Here is a 19717-nt window from a genome sequence, read left to right as displayed (position 1 = left end):
TTATTGGGACAGTGCTGCAGAAGGGTAACGACCTTTTCCCTTTGATCAGAACCCAGGCTCCAGAAATCTTGCTCTTCTCCAACCTTCCTTAGGGCAACGTTTGCGTTGCCTTAATCACTGGGTAGGTTCAGCTGGGCTGGCACCTGCTGAGGATGCTTGGCTGGCTACGAAGGTGGTTTTTCCTATATGGTGAAAGGGATGATATCGATAATAGGGCATTTCTGCACTGATGGATGCACCTCGGTCACTGTTGTAGTTACTAAATAAAAGTTATCCCTGTCCGTGGTGTAGTTCTCCCCTCTCTGCTTTATCTGAGACACAAAATCAAGCGTTGTAGAGAGATTTGAGACTACAAATTCCGTGTTAACTTCCTCAGACTCATTGGGAAACTCTGACTGGTGTTACTGGGAAATGCATTACCTCTGCAAAAGCCTGGGAGCTTTTCATGTTGAGGTTGAAGCTGTCAACGGAGGCAAAACTTCAGCTGAGGTTGAAGTTTTTGATCTGACCAACCATAAAGGCATCGAAGGAACCCGTATGGGATATTAAGGAAATATGGACATTGGACTAAGTAATGGCCAGGAGAGGTACAAAAGGACCTGTATGGTGAAAATGCCTATAAAGTTCATTAATTTAAAAAAAAAAAAACGAGGATTGGGAGGAAAAGTAGGAGCAGATTGTACAACGAGAGCGCACAAAGGGCTGGCTTCCTTGCCAAATACTGCTCTGAAATAAAAGTGATTTTGAGGAGAAATAAGAGAAAAACAAACGTTGTCCTGCAACAGCATGCGTGTGTGTGCTCTGGGGAGGTTTCTGGAGAAAGGTGCCTCCCCCTGCCCCCAGCATCCCCCCCCCTCTCAGCGTTCTCGCTCCCCATCCATTTTCTGATGGCGAAATTGCTGCCCTGCGCTCGGCCCTAATGGCTCGCGGCTGTCAGCCTCTCCCCCGCCTGCCTTCCTAAGTGGAGAGCTCTCTCTAATATCCCATAAGGCTGCTGCTCTTTGACTCCCTAATTGATTGGAGATCAAATCCGAGCCCCCCCCCGTTGTCTTTGCCGCACGCACCTGCTTGGCATTCAGGGCCACGAGGTCCCAGCGCCTTCCCCGGTGACGTGCGGGGTGCGCGGAGCCGCCTCTGCCGCCCTCCTCCTGCTTGGCCCCTTCCCAAAACTCCCCCCTGGTGCTGCCCTGGGGGGCAGACCTTTGAGATGTCCCCCTCCTGGAGGAGCTCAGTGGCTGGTGTGATGCCCACAGCTGCTGCCAAAATCCCTGGGGTCTGGGTTGGGTGGGCCAAGCTCATCCAGGCAGTATAGGGCTAAAGGGAGAGCGGGCACGGGGCAGAGCAGGATGCTCTCAGGGCTCCAGCCGTGAATCAGGCTCCTAGATTAGACCCGATAGCCCTCCTCCTAATTGCCGTGACTCAAAAGGAGGGGGCCAGGGCCCCTCTTAGAGCTGGAGAGAGATTTTAATGCTTTAGGACACTTTTCTTTCACAGCCCCCACTGGCTATTTTCTGCTAATTGGCAGGTCAAAGCCAATCCCTTCTTCCTTCCTCTGCAGCCCTTTATTTTCTCTGCCTCCTCTTTCCTCCCCCTTGCTCTCTTTTCCTCTGAACCATGCGCCACTAAATAACAGCCCCCGTATTCAATAAATATATTAAAGATCCATCTGGGAAGCGAAGGCTGGACTTGGTCCAGAGTGCCAGGAAGCATGTCATTGACCTAATGAGGACGAATATTTGAGGTCGGGGGGGAGAGAAGGACAACGGTTGATCGTCAGGGATGTTGCAGGATAAAATAGGAGATAGAGCAAGAAATCCCTTCATGCCCAAGAAAGAGAGAGGAGACTGGAAAAAAAGGTGAAGCGTGAGAATGAAATCCCGACCATGGCAGGGAATGGCCGAGACGCCCCAAATCCTGCTCTCAGCCTTGCTTCCCTGGAAGAACTTGATGATGATCTTGAGGTCTCTTCCAACCTAGAAATTCTGTGATTCTGTGATTCTGTGAACTGCCCCATTCATGGCCTGCACGAGCTTTCAGTGCCCCCTTTCCCCAGCACTGCCCCTTCAGTGCACCACTCCCCTCCACCAGAGGAGCTGGGGAAGCCCTGGGAGTATTTTTCTCTCTCCTGGCAGCTGGGGACCCGTCGCTGTAGCTGGATGCTGCCCGCTGTTCTCCACGCTCCCACAACGTTTGGAGAGCCAAAAGGAGCAGCACAAAGCGAGCTGGCCGCGAGGCAGGGGCTCAGCTGCAGGACGGGGCTGCTGCTGCTGGCCCTGGCGTGGCAGGGGACGCCTGGCTCCATCCCTTGGCCTCTTCCGTGGTCGCCACGCCGGTGCTGGAAGCCCGCAGGGGCCTCTAGAGTAAAAAGAAATGACAGGGAAGGAAAAAAAACAGCTTAAAAATTAAAAACTATCCCAGCTGCTCTCCCGTATTTTGCCAGCTCCGTCGCTTTCTTTCCTGGGTTGGCTTCTCATTCCTGTGCAGGCTCCAGAGATGACTCGAGCAGCCTCAGCCCTTCCTGTTAAATCCCTTTTTTTCGGTTTCACGTATGTTTATGAGTGATTTCGCTCTTTTTACAGACCAAGCCCTGACACTCAGGTCCCTCCTTGCTGGGGTGCCCGACCCAGAGGTTTGTGAACCTCCTGCTTACACCCTCCGAGTGCCTTGGCCCTGCCTTCGATGGGTTCCTGCTGCCACAGGACCCATCGGGGCATTTTTGTGCTGGATTCCTTCTACCTGACCACACTACCCCTGAAATCTTGGGATGGTGAAGAGCTGGGAGAGCTGGAAGCGGCCGCCCTGCCTGCCTGTTTTTAATTCCCCCCCCTCCTTTTCTGTTATTAATTTGTAGGGAACCATCTCCCGCTCACCATTCTCTATACGACCCAAGGACGGGCTTGTGCAGCTGATAGCTTGCAAATTATTAGTAATTTGATTTCAATTGGATGAATAACCCGTTAAAGCAAAATGTACATTAGCCTCAGCAACCTAATTGGTGATAACGGCGCAGGGACGTGGAAGGAGTGCTTGGTTCTGCTCCCCGTCCCTCCCTCCACCCCCCCAAAAAAAAAAGATAATTAGGATTTAATTTCATTCTCACCTATTCATTTGTCTAAATATGGGTGTTTAATTATCCATCTCGGCAGATAGCTGTCTCTGCGTGGATCTGAGCTCTGCCTTTCCTACCAGCCCGTCCCTCCCTGCCACTCACCGCTCTCTGTAGCCTCGTCTTTACGCTTTGAAGCTGAGCTGGGCGAAGCCTCATTAGGAGCCCTGCCTTCCCCCGGCGCTCAGCACCGCCGGGCTCCATCCAGCCTGCTGCAGACCACGAGGAGCTGTGTTTTGTGGAGCTCGCTGGTGGACCGGGACCCCCGAGCACCCCATGGCCCACTGCTGGACCCCAAACGGTGCTTGCTGCCTTTCCAAATCGGCATTTTTTTTCATCAGGAAAGGGACCGTGGAGTTTTAGCTAGACAAGCACGGTGTTTAGCCTACCTGTAGCTCAGGGCCAAACCCTCCGGCAGGATGATTGTCCCTTTTCTCTCGCCTTTTATTTTTTGAGAGCACCAAGGGATGTTTTATAGATGGAGACAGGAGAAGCACGAGGGCCCTTTTCAGGCTCCCTTGCCAGCAGTTGGTGGCTGGGCAGCGTTTGGAGCTCTCCCCACTTGCACAGTGCAGCTGCCGGGGTCTGAGCGGCCTCATGCAAGGTGCTGAGCTGCAATTAAAGGGGTCTCCCGGAGGTCTGTGTGTGCAAGAAGTCAGGGATTTTATGGAGCAGTGCAAAATCAGGCTTCCCACCCCCACCAACTGCACTCTGTTCTGTGCCAGAAGGACCAGGAGGGCTTGGGCTGGCTTCAGTTTGCTTTGGATTCACATCAGCTTACCTGGGAAGTCCAAACGTGTCCCAGTCGGACCAAGATCTGCTCATGGAGATGTTACTCAGTGCCCCCATTTGGCCTTTGCTTTCCCCGAAGTTCTCCAATGTTGGCTGAATTTTAACTTCGAAGAACAATCGTTACCTGCTGTAGGCTCAGGAGCTGGGATTCGCCTTTTGCCACTTCTGTTTGCAAATAAAAAGCTGGGAAGATGGAAAGTTGGGAAGGGGGAAAGCTGGGGTAGGTTTTCTAAACCGTTGCATATGAGGAAAGGGTAGAATAGGAAAAGCGAGGTACACGTGGAACTAATAAGTACAGTTCTGAGCACAGCTTTATTGCTGGAACTTAATATCTAATAAAATCTAACAACCCCCTAAAAGAAGTACCCACCCCTGAAAGAACCACTCGGAGAGCACAGGTCCTGCAGGGACAGCACAGAGGACAGGGATGGTGTTAGTAAAACCCCGTGTGAGTACAGCCCCGTGCCTCGGCTGTGGGATTATTGCCGTGCTGAGCATTGCTCGCAGCTGATTTGGGAACCAGGCTGCAGCAGGGGCACCCGGTCCGGAAAGCACTTGAGCAGCCACTCAGCCCTGGGTTCCGTCCCATTGACTTCCCCGCTCATGCTTAAGTGCTTGCTGGCCCGATTCAGGGCACATTCAAACCAGAACGGGGCCCTTTTGCCTCGGCAGCCTTCGGATCAGGCTTTTCCTGGACCCTTCAGCCACACGCGGCTGCTTCCTCCAGCTGGGGACAGGGGCAGGAGCGCCGCGGGGACGCTCAAAATGCGCAAAAACCCATTTGGCCTCGCCGCGTGTGATGTTTGCCGGCGCTGCTCTTCAGTGCTTTTGGGAAGCCGGGGCTGCAGGAGTTGAGCTGCAGGCTCTCAGGCAGATGCTGAGAGGGAGCAGCATCGTGCGAGGAGCTGGGCTCGCGTGCGGCTTCGGTCTCAGCTGGCTGGGCTCCTCATCAATCACGGCACCGCGGAGAGCCGCTGGTGGGCACAGCCTTCCTCGGAGGTTCTGCCCCCGCTATCCGGTGGAGACGCTGGACCACAGAAGGTCTCAACGTCTGCCTTAGCCCCCCGGGTCGGTGCGGATGCTGTCCCGGTGGAAAGGGTAGCAAAGAGGGGAAAAAAATCAAAAAAAAAATCAAAAAAAAAAAAGTAAATGACAAAACCCAGCCCCCTTGGCCGCCCTGCCTTCATTTAGGATGTTGTTCATCTCGGCTCTGCTTTTCCTGCTTGTCAGCAGGCAGAGTGACAGAGTATGTGAAATTAATTTCCGAGGTGGGAAATTGCTAATAATTTATTTACAGCTGGGGCGGGCGCGGAGGAGGGAACGCGGAGCGGCCGTATTTGGGTTCTCTTCATGAAATGTCACCGCTTAGCCCTTCCTGCTCCCTCTGAACGTGCCCTCTCGGTTGAGACAGCATCTTGCAGCCCCTGTGCCTGGCAGGGAGCTCACCTGCGGGTCTCATTTACGGCTCTGTGAGACCTGCTGGGGGAGCTGAGCCCCTCGCAGGCTGTGGCAGAGGGGTTGGGAGCCCGAGAGGAGCGCGGGTGGGTGGTTGTGATGGAGCTGCTCTTAAAATGGCAAAGAGATGCAGCGTTCAGCCTGTGCCATTGACCTCTCTGTTTGTTTGTTAACAGGATACACACCCACTGGGATTTAAACATCTCCTTCCGAGAGACCTCTTGCAGGTACCATTTTGGGGCACCCTCTTTGTATGGTAGGCGAAGAGTTTCTGCTATGTTCCTGGCGTGTGGATGCTGTCAGCTGTAAATGAACATTTCTGACTGTCGGTGCTGGGGGGGGTTTCTCTTCCTCCTTTCTTTCTTTTTCTCCCCTTCCCAAATCCCCTTCCTTTTGTTCTTTTATTTGGGGGAAAGTTGTCTTTGGGGGGAAACACTTCTGTGCTGGAAGGGAGAGTTGATTAGCCTTGTAAAGAAATTAGCCTTGTTTTTGATATATGCTTGCTCTAGTCCCTTTTCGGAAGAATGTGGGATTGGGGTGGCCCCAACGTACAATTTCATAGCTGAGAGGCTGCAGCTCATTTGCAGAAGTGATCCTTTGCACAAAAGGCTCACTGAAGGCCAAGGATGCTCCCGAGTCGCTCAGAAACTTAGCTTAAAGCATTGCAGCCTTAAAAGGTGGGCCTGTGGCTGCAGGGAGCAAAATCACTGCATGGCAGTGCTTGGATAACAATATGGTAACACTGAGCCACCCTGCTCCTGGAAAAATGACATCTGTAGGCATCCAGCTGCTGTGCATAGAGGTCATACTGCAGGAGAAACTCCTGGAGCCATCAGGACTCTGCTTTTTGCAGGGTGAAGTCTGAGCTGGCTGAGCTGCAGCTGCAAAATGCGGTGCAAGAGTATTTATGTGGGAACTTGGGAGAAAGCGGGCATTCAAAAAAATGAGTATTTTATGAAGCATAAGTAAAAGAAATCATATTGAAATCGGTATTGTAAGAGCAGAAGGATTGCCAAACCAATCCTGTCTGTTGGTTTTGAGGGCTGGTTTCCTGCAGTAGCAGATGCCCCAACAAGGTGCAGGTTCCTGAATCAAAGATATCCAGTTATAAATGTTAAAATTGCATTGTGACCTCTGATGTGGTCAGGTGTTGCTCCGGGCATCGTGTTCAATAGTGCGTTTTCTGTGTTGCCGGTAGTCATCAACTTCTCTAATGCTTTCAAAAATCTAGCTGAAGATACTGGTCTCTGCATTTGAAAAAGAAAACTGGAATTTTGAAATTCCCGTTCTAAACTCGGTCGCCCCATTTGGGTGAAAAGGTTGAGCCTGGCAGGTGCTGCTTGTTTTCTAAAACAACAACAACAACAAAAGATCTGTGCAGCTGTGAAGCTTCTGGGGACACAGCAGGAGGAGGTAGGGCCCAGAGCAGCCCAGGCTCTGCTGCTGGTTCGTGTGCCAGTGGGGAATGGGCGAGGGCAGAGGCGAGGATTCGCTGGTATTTGAGTAAGCACAGACTTTGGTCCTTAAGCACAAAACCCCATAATTCCTAAATCCTCAATGTTAAGCATATAAAAACCCCACCCTGCTCAGTAAGCATCAAGGAGCCAGTCTAGAAGGCTCAGCTCACCCAGCACCCCTGTAAAAAAAGCAGCTGAAAGGGTTTTTTTTTGTTTTTTTTGCATGGCGGCCTTTAGAGTAAAATCCCTGTTTTGTTGCTGTAAGCTTTTGGGACTCGAAAATACAAAAGAATGGATTCCTTCCAGGCAGACCCTTTCATGATAAATTTCAGCCTGGAGCAAAGTTTTATGGCTGAGTTATAAACTCCTGAAAGGCAGAGGTTTGTAATGGAAGTGCTGCCACGAGCCTTAATTAATAGCCATATGAACAACGCTCCTGCAGGTTAATACAGCTGCAGCCGAGGGTGCAAACACCTTTGGAAATGAGAATCCCCATCTTAAAAGGAAATATTTCTGAAGCTGCGATGCACAGAATAAAATAACGCTCTGTCTTTTAGGAAAGCAAATACACCTCCTGCGCTCCCCCAGCCCGTTTGCTCCCTTCGGCTTCGCTCTGGCCTGGTGGGAACATCACTGGTTCCCCTGGGGGCACAAGTTGTGCTGCTGTGTGTGGTTGGTCCAGCTGTCAGGAGCTGTGCCCATCTGGCTATTTCAGAAGAAGACAACCCACGTTAAGCTATGAAGCAAAGGGAATAATTTCCGGGTTCTTTGTTTAGTCCAGAAAAAAAAAAAAGTAGTATATATTTAAGCAACCAAAGTTGCCATCGCAGCTCTGTAAAACACCTGGAGGGTCTGAAATACATCGTGGGGTGGCAGAAAGCTTTGGCTGACCTTCCTTCTCAGTGACCTGCGTAATTCAGCGCCGGGCAGTTGCACAGATCACCCCAAACCCAGGCCAGGGAATCGTAATGATGCACCACACCTGTGTGAACCCCCCTTGGCCACAGAATCAAGAAGGTCCGAGAGCTGCCGTCTGCATTGACCTGCCTCTTTGTCGTGCCTTTGATCGTCCTATCCAAGCTGTCAGGGGGTACCTGGATTATTGGGTTTGCTGGCTGTGTTGCCCTGGATAAAGACACGTAATTGGGTGTAATTGGGCACAAGGCATTCAGTGCAGAGAACCCAAATCTTGAGATACGGGCATTGTCCTGAAAGGGGAGATTAGGATCTCTCCTTGGCTTGCCAGCTGCTTTGCTCCCTTCCCTTTCGAGCTTTGAAGATAACACTGGGTTTGAGGTTTTGTTTGCAGCTACCCTTCCTTTAAAATTGCCTGTTCGAGGTAGAATTCCCTTGCATGGACGTGCTGTTCATTGAATAATTTGCTGAAATGTGTTAAAGTTGTTCAAGACGAGCCTGTCAAGTTCTGAAACTGTGAGCAGGAGGTGAAAGCCCGGATTTCAGCGAGTCCCAGGAGCTCAGCACCACGGAACTGGGGCACAGCACAGAAAGAAATAGTGGAATAAAAAGGACTTCCAGGGAGGAAAGGGATTTTCCTTCCCTTTGCTGCCACTCGGTATCTTGAGGGAGGTGAGTGAGAAATAGATAAGAGGCTGGGGTGTTACCAGCACGCTGTGATGCTGCTCAGGGTGGAGAAACCCGGTGCCCATCCAGCTGCTGTCAGCGCAATTAAACCAGCCCCGTCTGCAAGGACGTTTGAGAGGTGTTTCGTGCTGACCATGTTAAAGAATGGTAGGAATAAGGATGAAGTGAATTTGGTGAAAGCTGCACGAAAAGGCAGGGAGCGTAGCTGGGCACGGAGCTGTGCAGCGCGACGTTCAGCCACGCGCTCTTCCTTCTGGCTGCAAGGTGAGCAAACTGGGAAGCAAAACCCACGGCAGCCTTTCTGTCTTTAGAAAATACGAACTTTTAGGCAGGTTTAAAGCAGTGACAGAGAGGCAGGAGGAAGCAAGAAGAGTCTCCCGACTGCTGCATGGAGACAAAGCCGCTTGAGGGGACACTCCAAGCTTTCTGGGCCTCCCAGGGGATAATTTCTTCCAGGTATGCTCTACATGAGGGCTGCATAAGGACATGGAAGGAAAACAAAGACATCGTGTGCCCAGAGCAAATAAACTGCATGGAACAAGCACAGTTTAAACAAAGATTACAGCGGTCTGCAGCCAGCCTTTCTGGATGGGCACGGACCAGATTAGGATATGTTTTAGGTAGAATATGTTTTTGGCCAAGAGCCTGGGCATCTCGTGTGTATGTTTAAATGTGCCTAAAACATACTTTGTGAGCCTTGCCATGTGAATTTCTCCCTGACATAAACCCTCAGAGCCAGGGCTGAGTTGAAACAGCCGTGCTGTGACTGGATTGCCACAGGTTTGGTCTATGGGGTGCAGCTGTGTCCTGGTTAGAAAGGGGCATTTAAGGAAGAATGAAAAGGGTTAGTCAAGGAGGAGGAGAGCAGTGAGCTGATGAGGCTGGGTGCAAGAAACAGATGAAAAATACCTGGGAAGTGGGTCAGGAGAAAAGGAAATCCACTGATTTAGCTCATTCCTTTGGAAGATGCTCTGGGAGAGGAGAGGAAAGCAGGGGAGAAGAACAGAAACGCAGAGGGGTCTGCCCACGTCAAGGCTGGTCCTGACTCAGCAGGAAGCAGGTAATGGTATCAGGTGCCCGAGCATCCTGCACGGCCCTCCGAGGATTGATACGAGCAGGCTTCGGGGCTGCCTGTTTATTTATTTATTTGCTTATTCATGTTTCCTCATGAGCTTTCGCCTTCTCGTCTAGAAGACCTGAAGTAGGGACTGGGAGGTCACCAGAAGCTTTTAGCAGCTGGGAGGTAGCTGGGTGCCCTTAGTGCCCTGCAGTCTGTAGCATCTTGCTGCCAAAAGAGCTGAGATTGGTCAGAAATGTTTATTTGTAAATCATGCTGAATTTGGCCCTTCCAGCTTAGTCCTGCTGTGGCTTCGGGATGTAGACTGCCTACAAAAAGGTTTTAAGCCTCATCCTGGCGGAATATCCAAAGAGCTCTCACCTTTGTGGCTGTTTAAGTTAAAGCTCTGCACCAGGACGTGCTTCCCGAAGGCAAAGCCGATAAGCACAAGGCAGCTCCTGGCCAATGCTGCTGCTGGCAGGCAGTGCCTGGCCGTGCAGGGACAATGCCTTGGAAGGAAAAGGCTTTCCAGGTGGGTGAGCACGGTTTGTTCATCAAACAGGGACATACCTGCTCGGTTTTAGACAATAGCTGCCCAAGCAAATGGGCGCGCTCTTTTGTTTAACTGGAAGACAAGAAATCAAGGAAAGCCCTACCAAATCCGTGGAACTGATGGATGCTGACAGCACGTGGGAAGGTTGAGCCAAGGAGCTCAGCCTCCAGGGCTGTAGGAAGGTGCGAGCAACCTGTGCTTTGCTTGCCTGAGCCCCCCCAAAGCATCCCTGTGAGCACTGAGATGAAATGGGAGGAGCTGCCAGGTCTTTATTGGGAGCCCGATCCTCCGTTGGCTGCTTGGTGAGGGCTTCAGATGGCAATGTCACAGACTTCAGGCTCTGTGCTGTAAAGTATTTGCTTTCCCTTTTTTTTTGCAAACCTAAAACCTTCAAAAGGATGGCAGAGGAGAAAATCATTCTGGGACACCACCTCGCTGGAAGGCACTGGTGGAAATCAGCTCTGGAATTGGCTTGCGGTGCTGTGCCCTGGGCTCCCCAGGGCCCACCTGAGTTAGGTCTGGGATTTCCAAGGAGTTGTGCAGAGCAGAACTACCCAGGTGGCTTTTGCTTCTCCCTTCCCTGTAGGTCTGGAGTCATCTGGGGCTTTCTTCATGCAGGTTCTGGGGTGAATGTACCTGTAGGGAGGAATGGATGAGTGGGGAGGAGAACATCGGTATGTTGGCTTGCTGAAAAGCATTATTTCATTTGAAATAATTATTTCATCAGTATTTCATTAGCATTACTCTTTGCTCTTATATTCATGCACAGAAAGCTTCATTTGGTGTTGGGGTGGGTTGGAGAAAGAGGACATTTAGGTACTGGCAGAGATTCAGAGAGATGGTGGAGGTGGAGAGGTCTCATAAACCACTTTCAGGCTTCATTTTAAAGCTAGAAGAATGTGATTATATTTCACATAAGGTAGGTGAGGAAAGCTCTTAGATACCTGCAAGGCACGGAGGGATGTTTGTGCAAGAGTAACGCTCTCCGTGTTTATCCCCAAAATGTTTTAATCTCTTTACAGCAGTGTGTAGGATATTGCGTTTGATGGGGTCTAATGGACCTGTTGTAGGGCAGCTGAAAGAATCCTGGATAAACCAAACCTGTGAAGACATCCTAAAGCCTTGGGATAGTGTTGAGGGGTTGTGCCCTTGGCTGCAGCTTTTGGGGAGCATTCCTGATGCATTTCAGCAGCGTCCTCCTGCTGGATCAAAACTCCAAGGGCATGTTTCTGGAAGAGAAGGTTTCCCAACTGCCCTCCTCACACCCTACTGGGAAATTGAAAGGATTCCTGTTTAAGTCTGTCTTCCCCTCAATGCATCGGGTATGGGAGTGATTCCTGGGGATCATCAGCTCCCGCTGCTCATTGCCCAAACCTGCACCGTATCACCCATTTAAAATCACTCATCTGAGCGTTTTAATATTTCATCAGTTCAAAGCGGGCAGCTTAATGAATTGAGAGAATGAGCAGAATTGGGGATGTTTAAGGGACCTTATATCCATTAGGCACACCAGCTGCATGTCAGCGACACGTTCCTTTTATTGGCTGAGCACAACATTTCTGTTTGTCCATTACTCAGTAACTCTGGAACGCGGCATCCAGACAAGTCCAAGGCTTTAGGGAATGCTCCGCACGTCAGCGGGACGAGCCCATTGATTTCGGTGCAAATCAGACCGGCCAAAAAACCTGTCAGGAGAAAAATCAGGCCCTCCAGGCTCTCTGGTGCTGCAGGCAGAGGAATCTCTCAGCCCTTCCCTGCACTTGCATGCAGGCAGCTGGAGCGGCTGGGTGGGACTGGGGTCTGGCAAGGAGCTGGGATTTCGGAAGTGCTGCTTACGGGACGCGTTTGGAGATCCAGCATGGGAGGTTTAGGATCTTAGGCATTACTGCAGGCAGGAAGGGAAATCCCAGGCTAAAATGTTGGGTGGGAATCCCCTTTGCTCGGTGCTTTTGTGGCACCTTCCCAGATGGGCACAAGTCAAACCGTCCGTCAGAGTCAGGTGCCATCGGTCACTGCCTTTGTGTCTCCGTGGTGCTTTATCTCGTCACCATCTCCAGTCCAGCACCAGCGTGTAGTTCCATCTTCCTTTTATTTATGGGCTTGCGGCGAGCTGAATGACGAAGCAGGATTACAATAAAAACATCTTTAAACTTATTTCCACCTCATTTTGGAGTTGCCAGCTCCACTGATCATTTTTATGAACTGTCATGAACATTAATGAAATTTTATGGGCGTTTTGCTCAGGACATTGCAAGATGACTTTTTTTTTTTCCAAGATAAGTCTGCAGGGAGCATTAGGCCTGTATCACTTGGGGTTGGGGCTTGCAGGTGTCTCAGCTCCCTTGAGTTTGTAAAACTTGCTCGCTTTCCTCTTGCCTTTCCCCTTTCCTTCTTGCCCATGCCCCATGGGTGGCATCTCAGCAGAAGGAGGTGTGCGAGAAGCAGGATGCTGGTAAATGCGTGAAGGTCTGGTAAGACTGATGTCTAAGAAGGACAGAGAGTGATTGAGAGGTGTTCTTTTATTTATTTATTTATTTTTTTAATCAATGATGAAGTGTTAGGAGGCAACCAGAAGAGTGAGCAATAAAAATATAACCAAGGAGGCCATGGAAAGCAAGGCAACCGTTCCCTCAGCTTTGCTTTTTGGAAATCGTGCCTCTGTTTTCAGCCTAGGATGCAAAATTCTCCTGGGGTACACGGTGCTTTTGAGGCTGTGGATGTAGGGGAAGACTTTCCATCACCTTCAGCGGGCACCGAGCTGGTTTCATGGACAGCCCCGTTGGGTTCTGCACATGCGGGTGCTGTTGGACACATTTCTGGCTGCCAATGTGTCGCCGGGTCTGGGGTTTTGGAGCAAAAGGAGAAGATGGAGAAGTGCTCGAGAATTCGGGAGAGGGAAGCAGAAAGCACATCACAAGCTCGCCTCCCAGCCTCTTGGCACCTTGCACGGGGGCAGGGGTGGCACGGAGAGGTCTGCAGGAGGCAGGCAGCCTGCTCGCATCCAGCTTCCCCGCCTGGGGCTTATCTGCCCATCTCTGCTGGAAAAGTGACACGGGTCACGCTGCCTATTGTTCATCCGAGAAACAAAACTCCACTGCTCCCCCCCTTCCCCGCCCCAGCCACTTCTTTATTAGTCGCCTGATCGCAGCCTTCAAATCCTTGACCCAAATCCTCCTGTGCCCAGCTTTGAGGTCTTATCCTGCTCTGGCTGTCGTGTCCGGCGTCGACCCGCGAGGGAAGGTATTGGCTGCGCGCCGCGCGATTAGGGGGCTGCTGCCGGGTGTTTTGTGCTGTGCACAAGGTGATAAGCGGGGAGAGGGGAGGGGGGGAGCCCCCGGTCGGTCTGAGCCGCCAGCTTTCCCCGATCCCCAGCCCTCCCCTGCTCCTGCTGACTCAGGCACCCTGGGCTTAGCGCCCGGAGCTGTCGGAGGCGCTGACCTTGCCTGGCCGCGCGCGGCCCGCTGGCACTCAAAGGCCACGCTGGGGCACGGGTGAGGGATGCCGAGGAGAAAGTCTTCGTGCTGAATTTCACAGCCCGAGGCGACTCCCAGCCCTGCTGGGTGAGAAAACGGTGACGCCTGCACTGCTCCGGTGCCGTGCGGGTAGCGGGGAGTCACAGCGGTCACCCTGCAAAATGCTCTTGATTTTTTTTCCCCCTCTCACTAGTTAATGCTGCGAGGATTCATTTTATCTTGTGAATCCAGAGTGTGCCTGGGGTTTGGAGGCGGAGGCTTTCTCTTTGCTTCCTGGGGGGCAGAGATTTTTTTTTATTACCTCTTACCTGGGCACCTGGTTTTTTATTACCCTCTTACGGGGTGAGCCTTGCTGGCAGGTTCTGTGCAGGAGGTCGGATGTGCCAGATAGAGCAGTCCCTTCTGGGGCTTAAACTCAATGAATCTGTGCTGAAACAGCCCTCAGAGGCTGGATGTTGAGGGGAAGGGAGTGATGCTGGTGGCATTTTAGGGGGGAGCTGCAGTCAGGTATTTCTCCAGCGGCAGCACGGTGCTGGCAGTCCCCAGGTCACCTCTGTCCTTCCAGCGAGCCCCAGGTCCACCCGCACACGGTAGGGAGGTAGGAGGTGATTTTATTATATTTTTTTGGAGTGTATTTGTTGCTTTGGAAATCAGAAATCAGTTTTGTTGTGGGTTTTAAAAAATGCTAACCAAAAAAAAAGCAGGAGCCTCTGCGTGGTAATTTCCCCCCAGCCCTGCCATTGCGTGGCCGTGCTGTTACATAAGGTTGTTTCTCGCTGCTGTAATGATGCAACAGTATTTATAGACCAATCTGGGTTTTCCTTTTAATGGCTTCCATAAAAAGCTCATTATTCCCCTCGCGCAGGCACGGGCTCATTTACATGCTCGTCCCGTCCCCGGGCGTGGGCTGCGCTTCGGGCCACCCTGTCGGCTCGGCTGGGTGCTGGCCACCTCTGGCAGCGCTCCTGTCCCATCCCCGAACCAGGATCTTGTCTTCTGGGGGGCTGGAGAGGAGGGGAGGGTGGTGGAGAAGGGGAAAAATCGCTGTGGTTGCTGCATGTGCTGGTAATTCTGTTTTTTTCCTTGGAGCTGCAAACTCGCGTTGTGCTGGCGAGGGACTTGGCTTGGCTCGAGTGGGTGTCTGTGATGCAGGGAGGTGTCAAACAGCGTGTGGCTCTGGTACCCAAGCCAGGGAGACTGCTGAAATAGGTCCCTGAACCAGACACAAATCCAGAGGAAAAAGGGGAAGGAACACCCTGTGTGCCCCTGCTGAGCCGGGGGGGGCTGCGTGGAGGCGCTCAGTGCGCCCACCCCAGCTCCCCCTGCCTCAATCAACGTCCTCGCGTCTCTCCCCCTGCCATCCCTCCTTTTGCATATTGGATTTTTTTTTTCTTTATTGGAGGGAGGGGCAGAGGGTCGGGACAGTTTTATGGCAACGGTATTGATCAGTAAAATTTAATATAATCCCTGCAGTTACTGAGTGATCGTTAAGGGGATGGAGAGCCGGTGAAACATATTTAAAAATAAATATTTTTCAGTTTTATTTCCTCCCGCGCTACTTTTCTGAGCCTCTCTTCTCTTCCAAACCTGGCATCAGTCTCCTACTTTGCATCCCTTCAAAGACACCCGTGCGTTTTTGACCGGGTTTTCACAGCTTGCCTTTGGGTTGATTAAATATTAGCGAAAGACTGATCCGGGCTGATCCCGTGCTAGGTTCCTTTGCCATTTCCTCACACAGCGCCTCGCCGCTTTTGGATCTCGGAAATCTGTCTGCCGAGAGCATCCCTCCCTCGTTTTATCTCAGCTCTCTCTGCAGCTCCTGTTGCTGTAGTGCCGGGTTGCCTCTTGGTGTCTGCTGCCTCCCACTCTCTCCGTGCCCACGTGCGTCCCCGCGACGTGCCCGGCAGCAAATTGGAGCAGAAGAGAAGCGACAGCTTGAGCCTCAAATGCGTGCTAAATATCCTAACCGCTGGAGCAGCCTTCCTGGGGCAGGGCTGAGCAGTGCTGCACCGCAGGGGAAAGAAATTCCCTCCCTGCAGTTGTTGGTGCTCTTCTTCTGGTCTGGTGTTGGTGATCGGGCTGCTGGTGGGCGATCTCCAAAAGGCCCACGGGGCTTATCCTGGCCCACCCTGCGAGGAAAACGGGGCACCAAGGCACTTGGAGTGAGGTTCCTGCTGCCTCCTTCGTTTGGAGAGGGCTGCGGCAAACCGGGAGGCAGCCGTTGCTCAAAAGGATCTGATTTTCGACCAAATTTTCCTCTTCCCCTCGCCCTCCCCCTCCGTGCAGTCACTCTTTGCCGTCGCTTGGAGCAGCGCGTTGCGAGAATCGCCAGACCCTGCGGGCGCCTGGCTGCCTCTGCTAGCTGCAGAGCCTCTGACACTGATTTATATTTTGGTTAATTGTCTCCATCCATTAGTCTCCTCGTCCTTCTCCTTGTTAAAGATGCAGTCGCTGCTAATGTCTGTAAATGAAACACATTTAAAAGGCATCGCTCCCAGCCTGAATCCGCCTTGGCTTAATGATCAGCGGAAGCTGCCACCACCCTGGTGAGCGTTTTGGGGTGGTGGTGTCTCCGTTCGGGTGTCCCCTGGGGCTGGGCAACCCGGGCGTTCCTCAGCAGCTCCCTGCTTACCCTGCCTCGAGGGGACAAGAGGTGGAGGTGCCTGCTCCGTCCTGGTCTGCTCCCCTCCGTGACGCACTCCAAAAGGGGTCTTGGAGCAAGAGCTGCAGGCGCCGCTGCTCAGGGGCTCCTGCTGCAGACGCTGCTCAGAAGCAGCCCTGTTGTTCCCACAAGTCAGCCCCACGGGATGGCTGCTCGTCTGGCCACCACAGCCTCCTCCTAATTCATTTTGGCTGTCCCAAGGGACGGCCACACTCAGCAAATTTGCCAATTCGGTGGCAGTCCCGGTGAGGGACTCCTCCTCGGGCAGGTATTGGGGCTCAGCAGCCGGACAGGGTGACGCTGCCAAAAATGCAGATGAGCCCATGGGTTTCTGTGGCATCCTGTCCCAAGCAGACAGCTCCTGTCGGGGTGACGTTTCCCCCAGCTGTTGATGTGTCTGTCCATCCTCTGGGGTGCTTTTTCCTGCAGCCATCGCGTGGCTTTGGTGGAGCATTACGCTGCCGGCACAGGGAGAGGCTCATCAGAGCCACCAGCGCCGGGGAGACAGAGGAGCAGCCGGTGCCATTAAACACAGACAGTGCAGCAGTCAGAGCGTTCCGAGAGACCATTAGCAACGTGGCTTTTTTCTTTTTTTTTTTCCTCCAGTGGTAATTTTTGCAGCCATTAGTGATTAGTCCGGCTCTCTGCTGCGTTGCAGAGGGGGCTGCTTGTGTCAGAGCACCAGGGAGCGACAGGAATTTTCGACTGTCAGCCCTGATGTGTGTCCTGCACCAGTGCTCACTGGATTTGGGTGCGAGGTTTGGGGAGAGGAAGGTTTTTGTTGTTTTTTCCCATGCCTGGCATGGAACTGGCATCATACAGCCCTTGCTGCACATGCACTCCCCTGCCCTTCTCTCATTTTGTGCAACAGGTCATTGGTAAAATGTTTTTAGAAACACCCTCAGAGGTCGGGTGGCCGTTCTCCTAGAGAGCAGCTTCCATCTCGTGCCATATCCAGGTAAAATCCAGGAGCCATTTGGTCTCAGCCTTTTAAGCTACGTGGCTGCTGCTTGCACCATGCACAGCTTGGGTTGCAGGGTGCTGGTGAGCTGCTCTGCACCTCGTGGCTTAGCCAAAACCTTTCTCACAGCTTTCCCGTGTTCCCGGTAAGTGGATCTGTTGCTCCTGCGCCTTGGCTTCATTAGGACTTGAAAACTGCCCAAGCCATAATAATATCCAGCCACTTCTCCAACTGTTGCTTTTGGCAGCGAGGCAGAGCCCGGTGGCAGCGGGGGGGTCCTGGTGGATGGCACGCAGCCTGCAGCAGCCTCAGCTGTTCTTTTCGGGGGAGAGCTGGGCAAGGCAGAGGCAGGACAGACATCTGGCACGGCGGTGGGCTGGTTACCTCTCCGAGGCTTCGTGGAGCACGGTAATCAAGAAGCACTCACACGGTGCCACCGCCAGCTTTGCGCCCGTGAGATCTGTGCCTCTTGCAGCACTTCTCAAAGCTTCAGAGTTGGCCTTGAGGGAAGTCCTCAGCGCTGTTAGGCAGCTGCTACCCTTCCTTTATTTATCAGGAGGGACATCTTAGTGAAGACAGGGTCACTCCTTCGTCAGCATCCATTTCTAGTTCGCCACACAAAATCCTCATCCTTTTTGGACGTTTACTGCTCCCCGCCGCTGCCAAGTTTGATGTCACAAACCCAGGCTGGGGGATTCGGAGAAGGAGCAGCAGCACGTCAGCTGTAATTGAAAGCGACAAAAGGAGTTCAGCTTCACCAGGCACGTTTAGATGCCCTGTTCAGATACAGGTCTGGCCGAGGCTTGGTGTTCGGGATCGAGCTGCACGGGATTTGAAATTGCCACCCAAGTGTGCTTGTGCCGCGAGCTCTTCATAGAACTTGGTCCACCAAAACAGCAGAAATACCCAAAAAGCACATCTTTTGACCAGAGCTTTGGTCACCCTGGGCCAGATGCCAGAATAAAGGTCTTAAGGGAGGTTATGGCAGTAACACCGAGCTGCTTCCCTGTCAGAAACACACCCGGAGCCTGCTGCAGTCCCTGGCACTAAGTGCTCCCTTTTCCATCCTTCGTTTTACTGCAAGAGCACAACTTGCTCCTGGGAGGTGGAACTGCCCGAGCAGCCATCCCTCACACCATGTGAAACACACCTGTGTTAGTGGGGGCCCCCAAACCATTAATTACCAAAACCCCATGCAAACTGAGCATTGCCATGGCAACCTGCAGCCCTCCAGAAGGCTATTTGTCTCCTCCTTGACCTTTCAGGAGATCTGTATCTTGCTCAAGCCCCCTTCTCTAATCCGGTTTTTAAAATATAATATTATGCTACTGGAAGGGATCAGACCTTTAATCTGATTGTGTGTGCATGTGTGTTTGTGCGTGGGGGGGGGGTGCCTGCATTAACAGGCACCCGGCAGCGACGCGGAGACGAGACAAAGGAAGAGCAGAGCGTGCCTGTGCCCTGCTGGGGCTGCAAGTGAGCACCTGGGAGGAATTGCTCCCTTCAGCACACGGAGGGGGAAATCCTCCTGTCCTCCTCGTGGCAGGACCTGCCCTCTCCAGTCCCCCCGGGGCAGGCTCCTTCCCTCTGGGGTCAGGCAAGAGTTGTGCTCTTGAGGGCTGCAGAGGCGATGCTCTCGCACCCCTGTTGGGTTTTTCCTTCCAGGAAGCCTCAAGCCTCGTCTTCAGCTGCATTAATTTGTGGTGCAAGCACCCAGGTGAATGCTGGTATTCCTGAAGCATCTGAATTCTGCATCTCGGTATCCCATTTTTCTTGTTGTGTTCCCACCGGGGGAGCACTCTTCAGTCCTGCGTTGCCTCTGCTGCTGGATCCCTGAGCCCAGGAGTTTGTTTCCCATTCTGTGTACACTGGGATAAAGGGGAGCAATTTAGGGGGTGTGTAAAGAAGAGGAACAACTGGCCTTTTTGAAAACATTTCTTGTGCCATGAGAGCAAACCAAGCACCCTGCGTCCTGGGTGAGGGCATCACTTCTGTGCCGCGCCAGCTGTTGAGGCAGCCCCAAAACCTGAGCTCATCCTTGAGATGGGCTCAGACAGGGGGGGCTTTTTGCATGGGATGCGGGCACAAAAATCCAGCAGGAGTGGGGGTGAGGAATCAGGGACCAGGTGGTCAAAGGGAATTGATGCAGGGCCATCATCGACCACCTGGAAGCTGAGAGCTGCCCAGCTGCCCCTCGTTTTGCAGCGGTGCTTGCTGGGGCAGCGCATGGTTTGCCTTCGGGAAAGGTAGGTGCTGGCTTGAATCTTTCCAGAAACTGTTTTCTGTTGAGAAACACGCTAGGATGTTTCTAGGAGTTGGATGGCAGGTGGACAAGGCAGGGGGTGAGGCAGTGAAGGTGCAAAGGCAGTTGCAGCGTTGGAGTCCAAGGTGGTGAGCGTGCAGAAGCAAGGTGACTTCTGAGACTGGCTGGTGGCTGGGCAGAGCCCTACCTCCTGGCTAAGGGGAGACCTGAGGTTCTGTTAAAAAATTAAACTTTGACTAGTTGTGTTTTTCAATGGCATTGGGATGAAAAGCAGCCAGTTGGGCTTCGCCCTTTAGAGGCTCAGGAGGGTCTCTGCTGAAAACGAGGCCGGTTTGC

General features: G+C 52.5%; 1 protein-coding gene across 2 annotated transcripts in view; it reads left to right on the top strand.

Annotated features, from left to right (window-relative positions):
• Positions 1-19717, top strand: part of SAMD11 (sterile alpha motif domain containing 11) — a 102457-nt gene that overhangs the window by 38813 nt on the left and 43927 nt on the right. For both annotated transcript variants that reach the window (XM_068658908.1, XM_068658907.1), the window contains exon 4: positions 5530-5580. In XM_068658908.1, the coding sequence (XP_068515009.1) occupies positions 5530-5580 (51 nt within the window). The remainder of the gene's footprint in view (positions 1-5529; positions 5581-19717) is intronic.

Source organism: Anas acuta, chromosome 22 (genome assembly GCF_963932015.1).
Source record: "Anas acuta chromosome 22, bAnaAcu1.1, whole genome shotgun sequence".
In the NCBI taxonomy this organism is placed as follows: Eukaryota; Metazoa; Chordata; class Aves; order Anseriformes; family Anatidae; genus Anas; species Anas acuta.
Note: the sequence above shows the minus strand (reverse complement) of the source record. Positions and strands in the feature narration are given on the sequence as shown.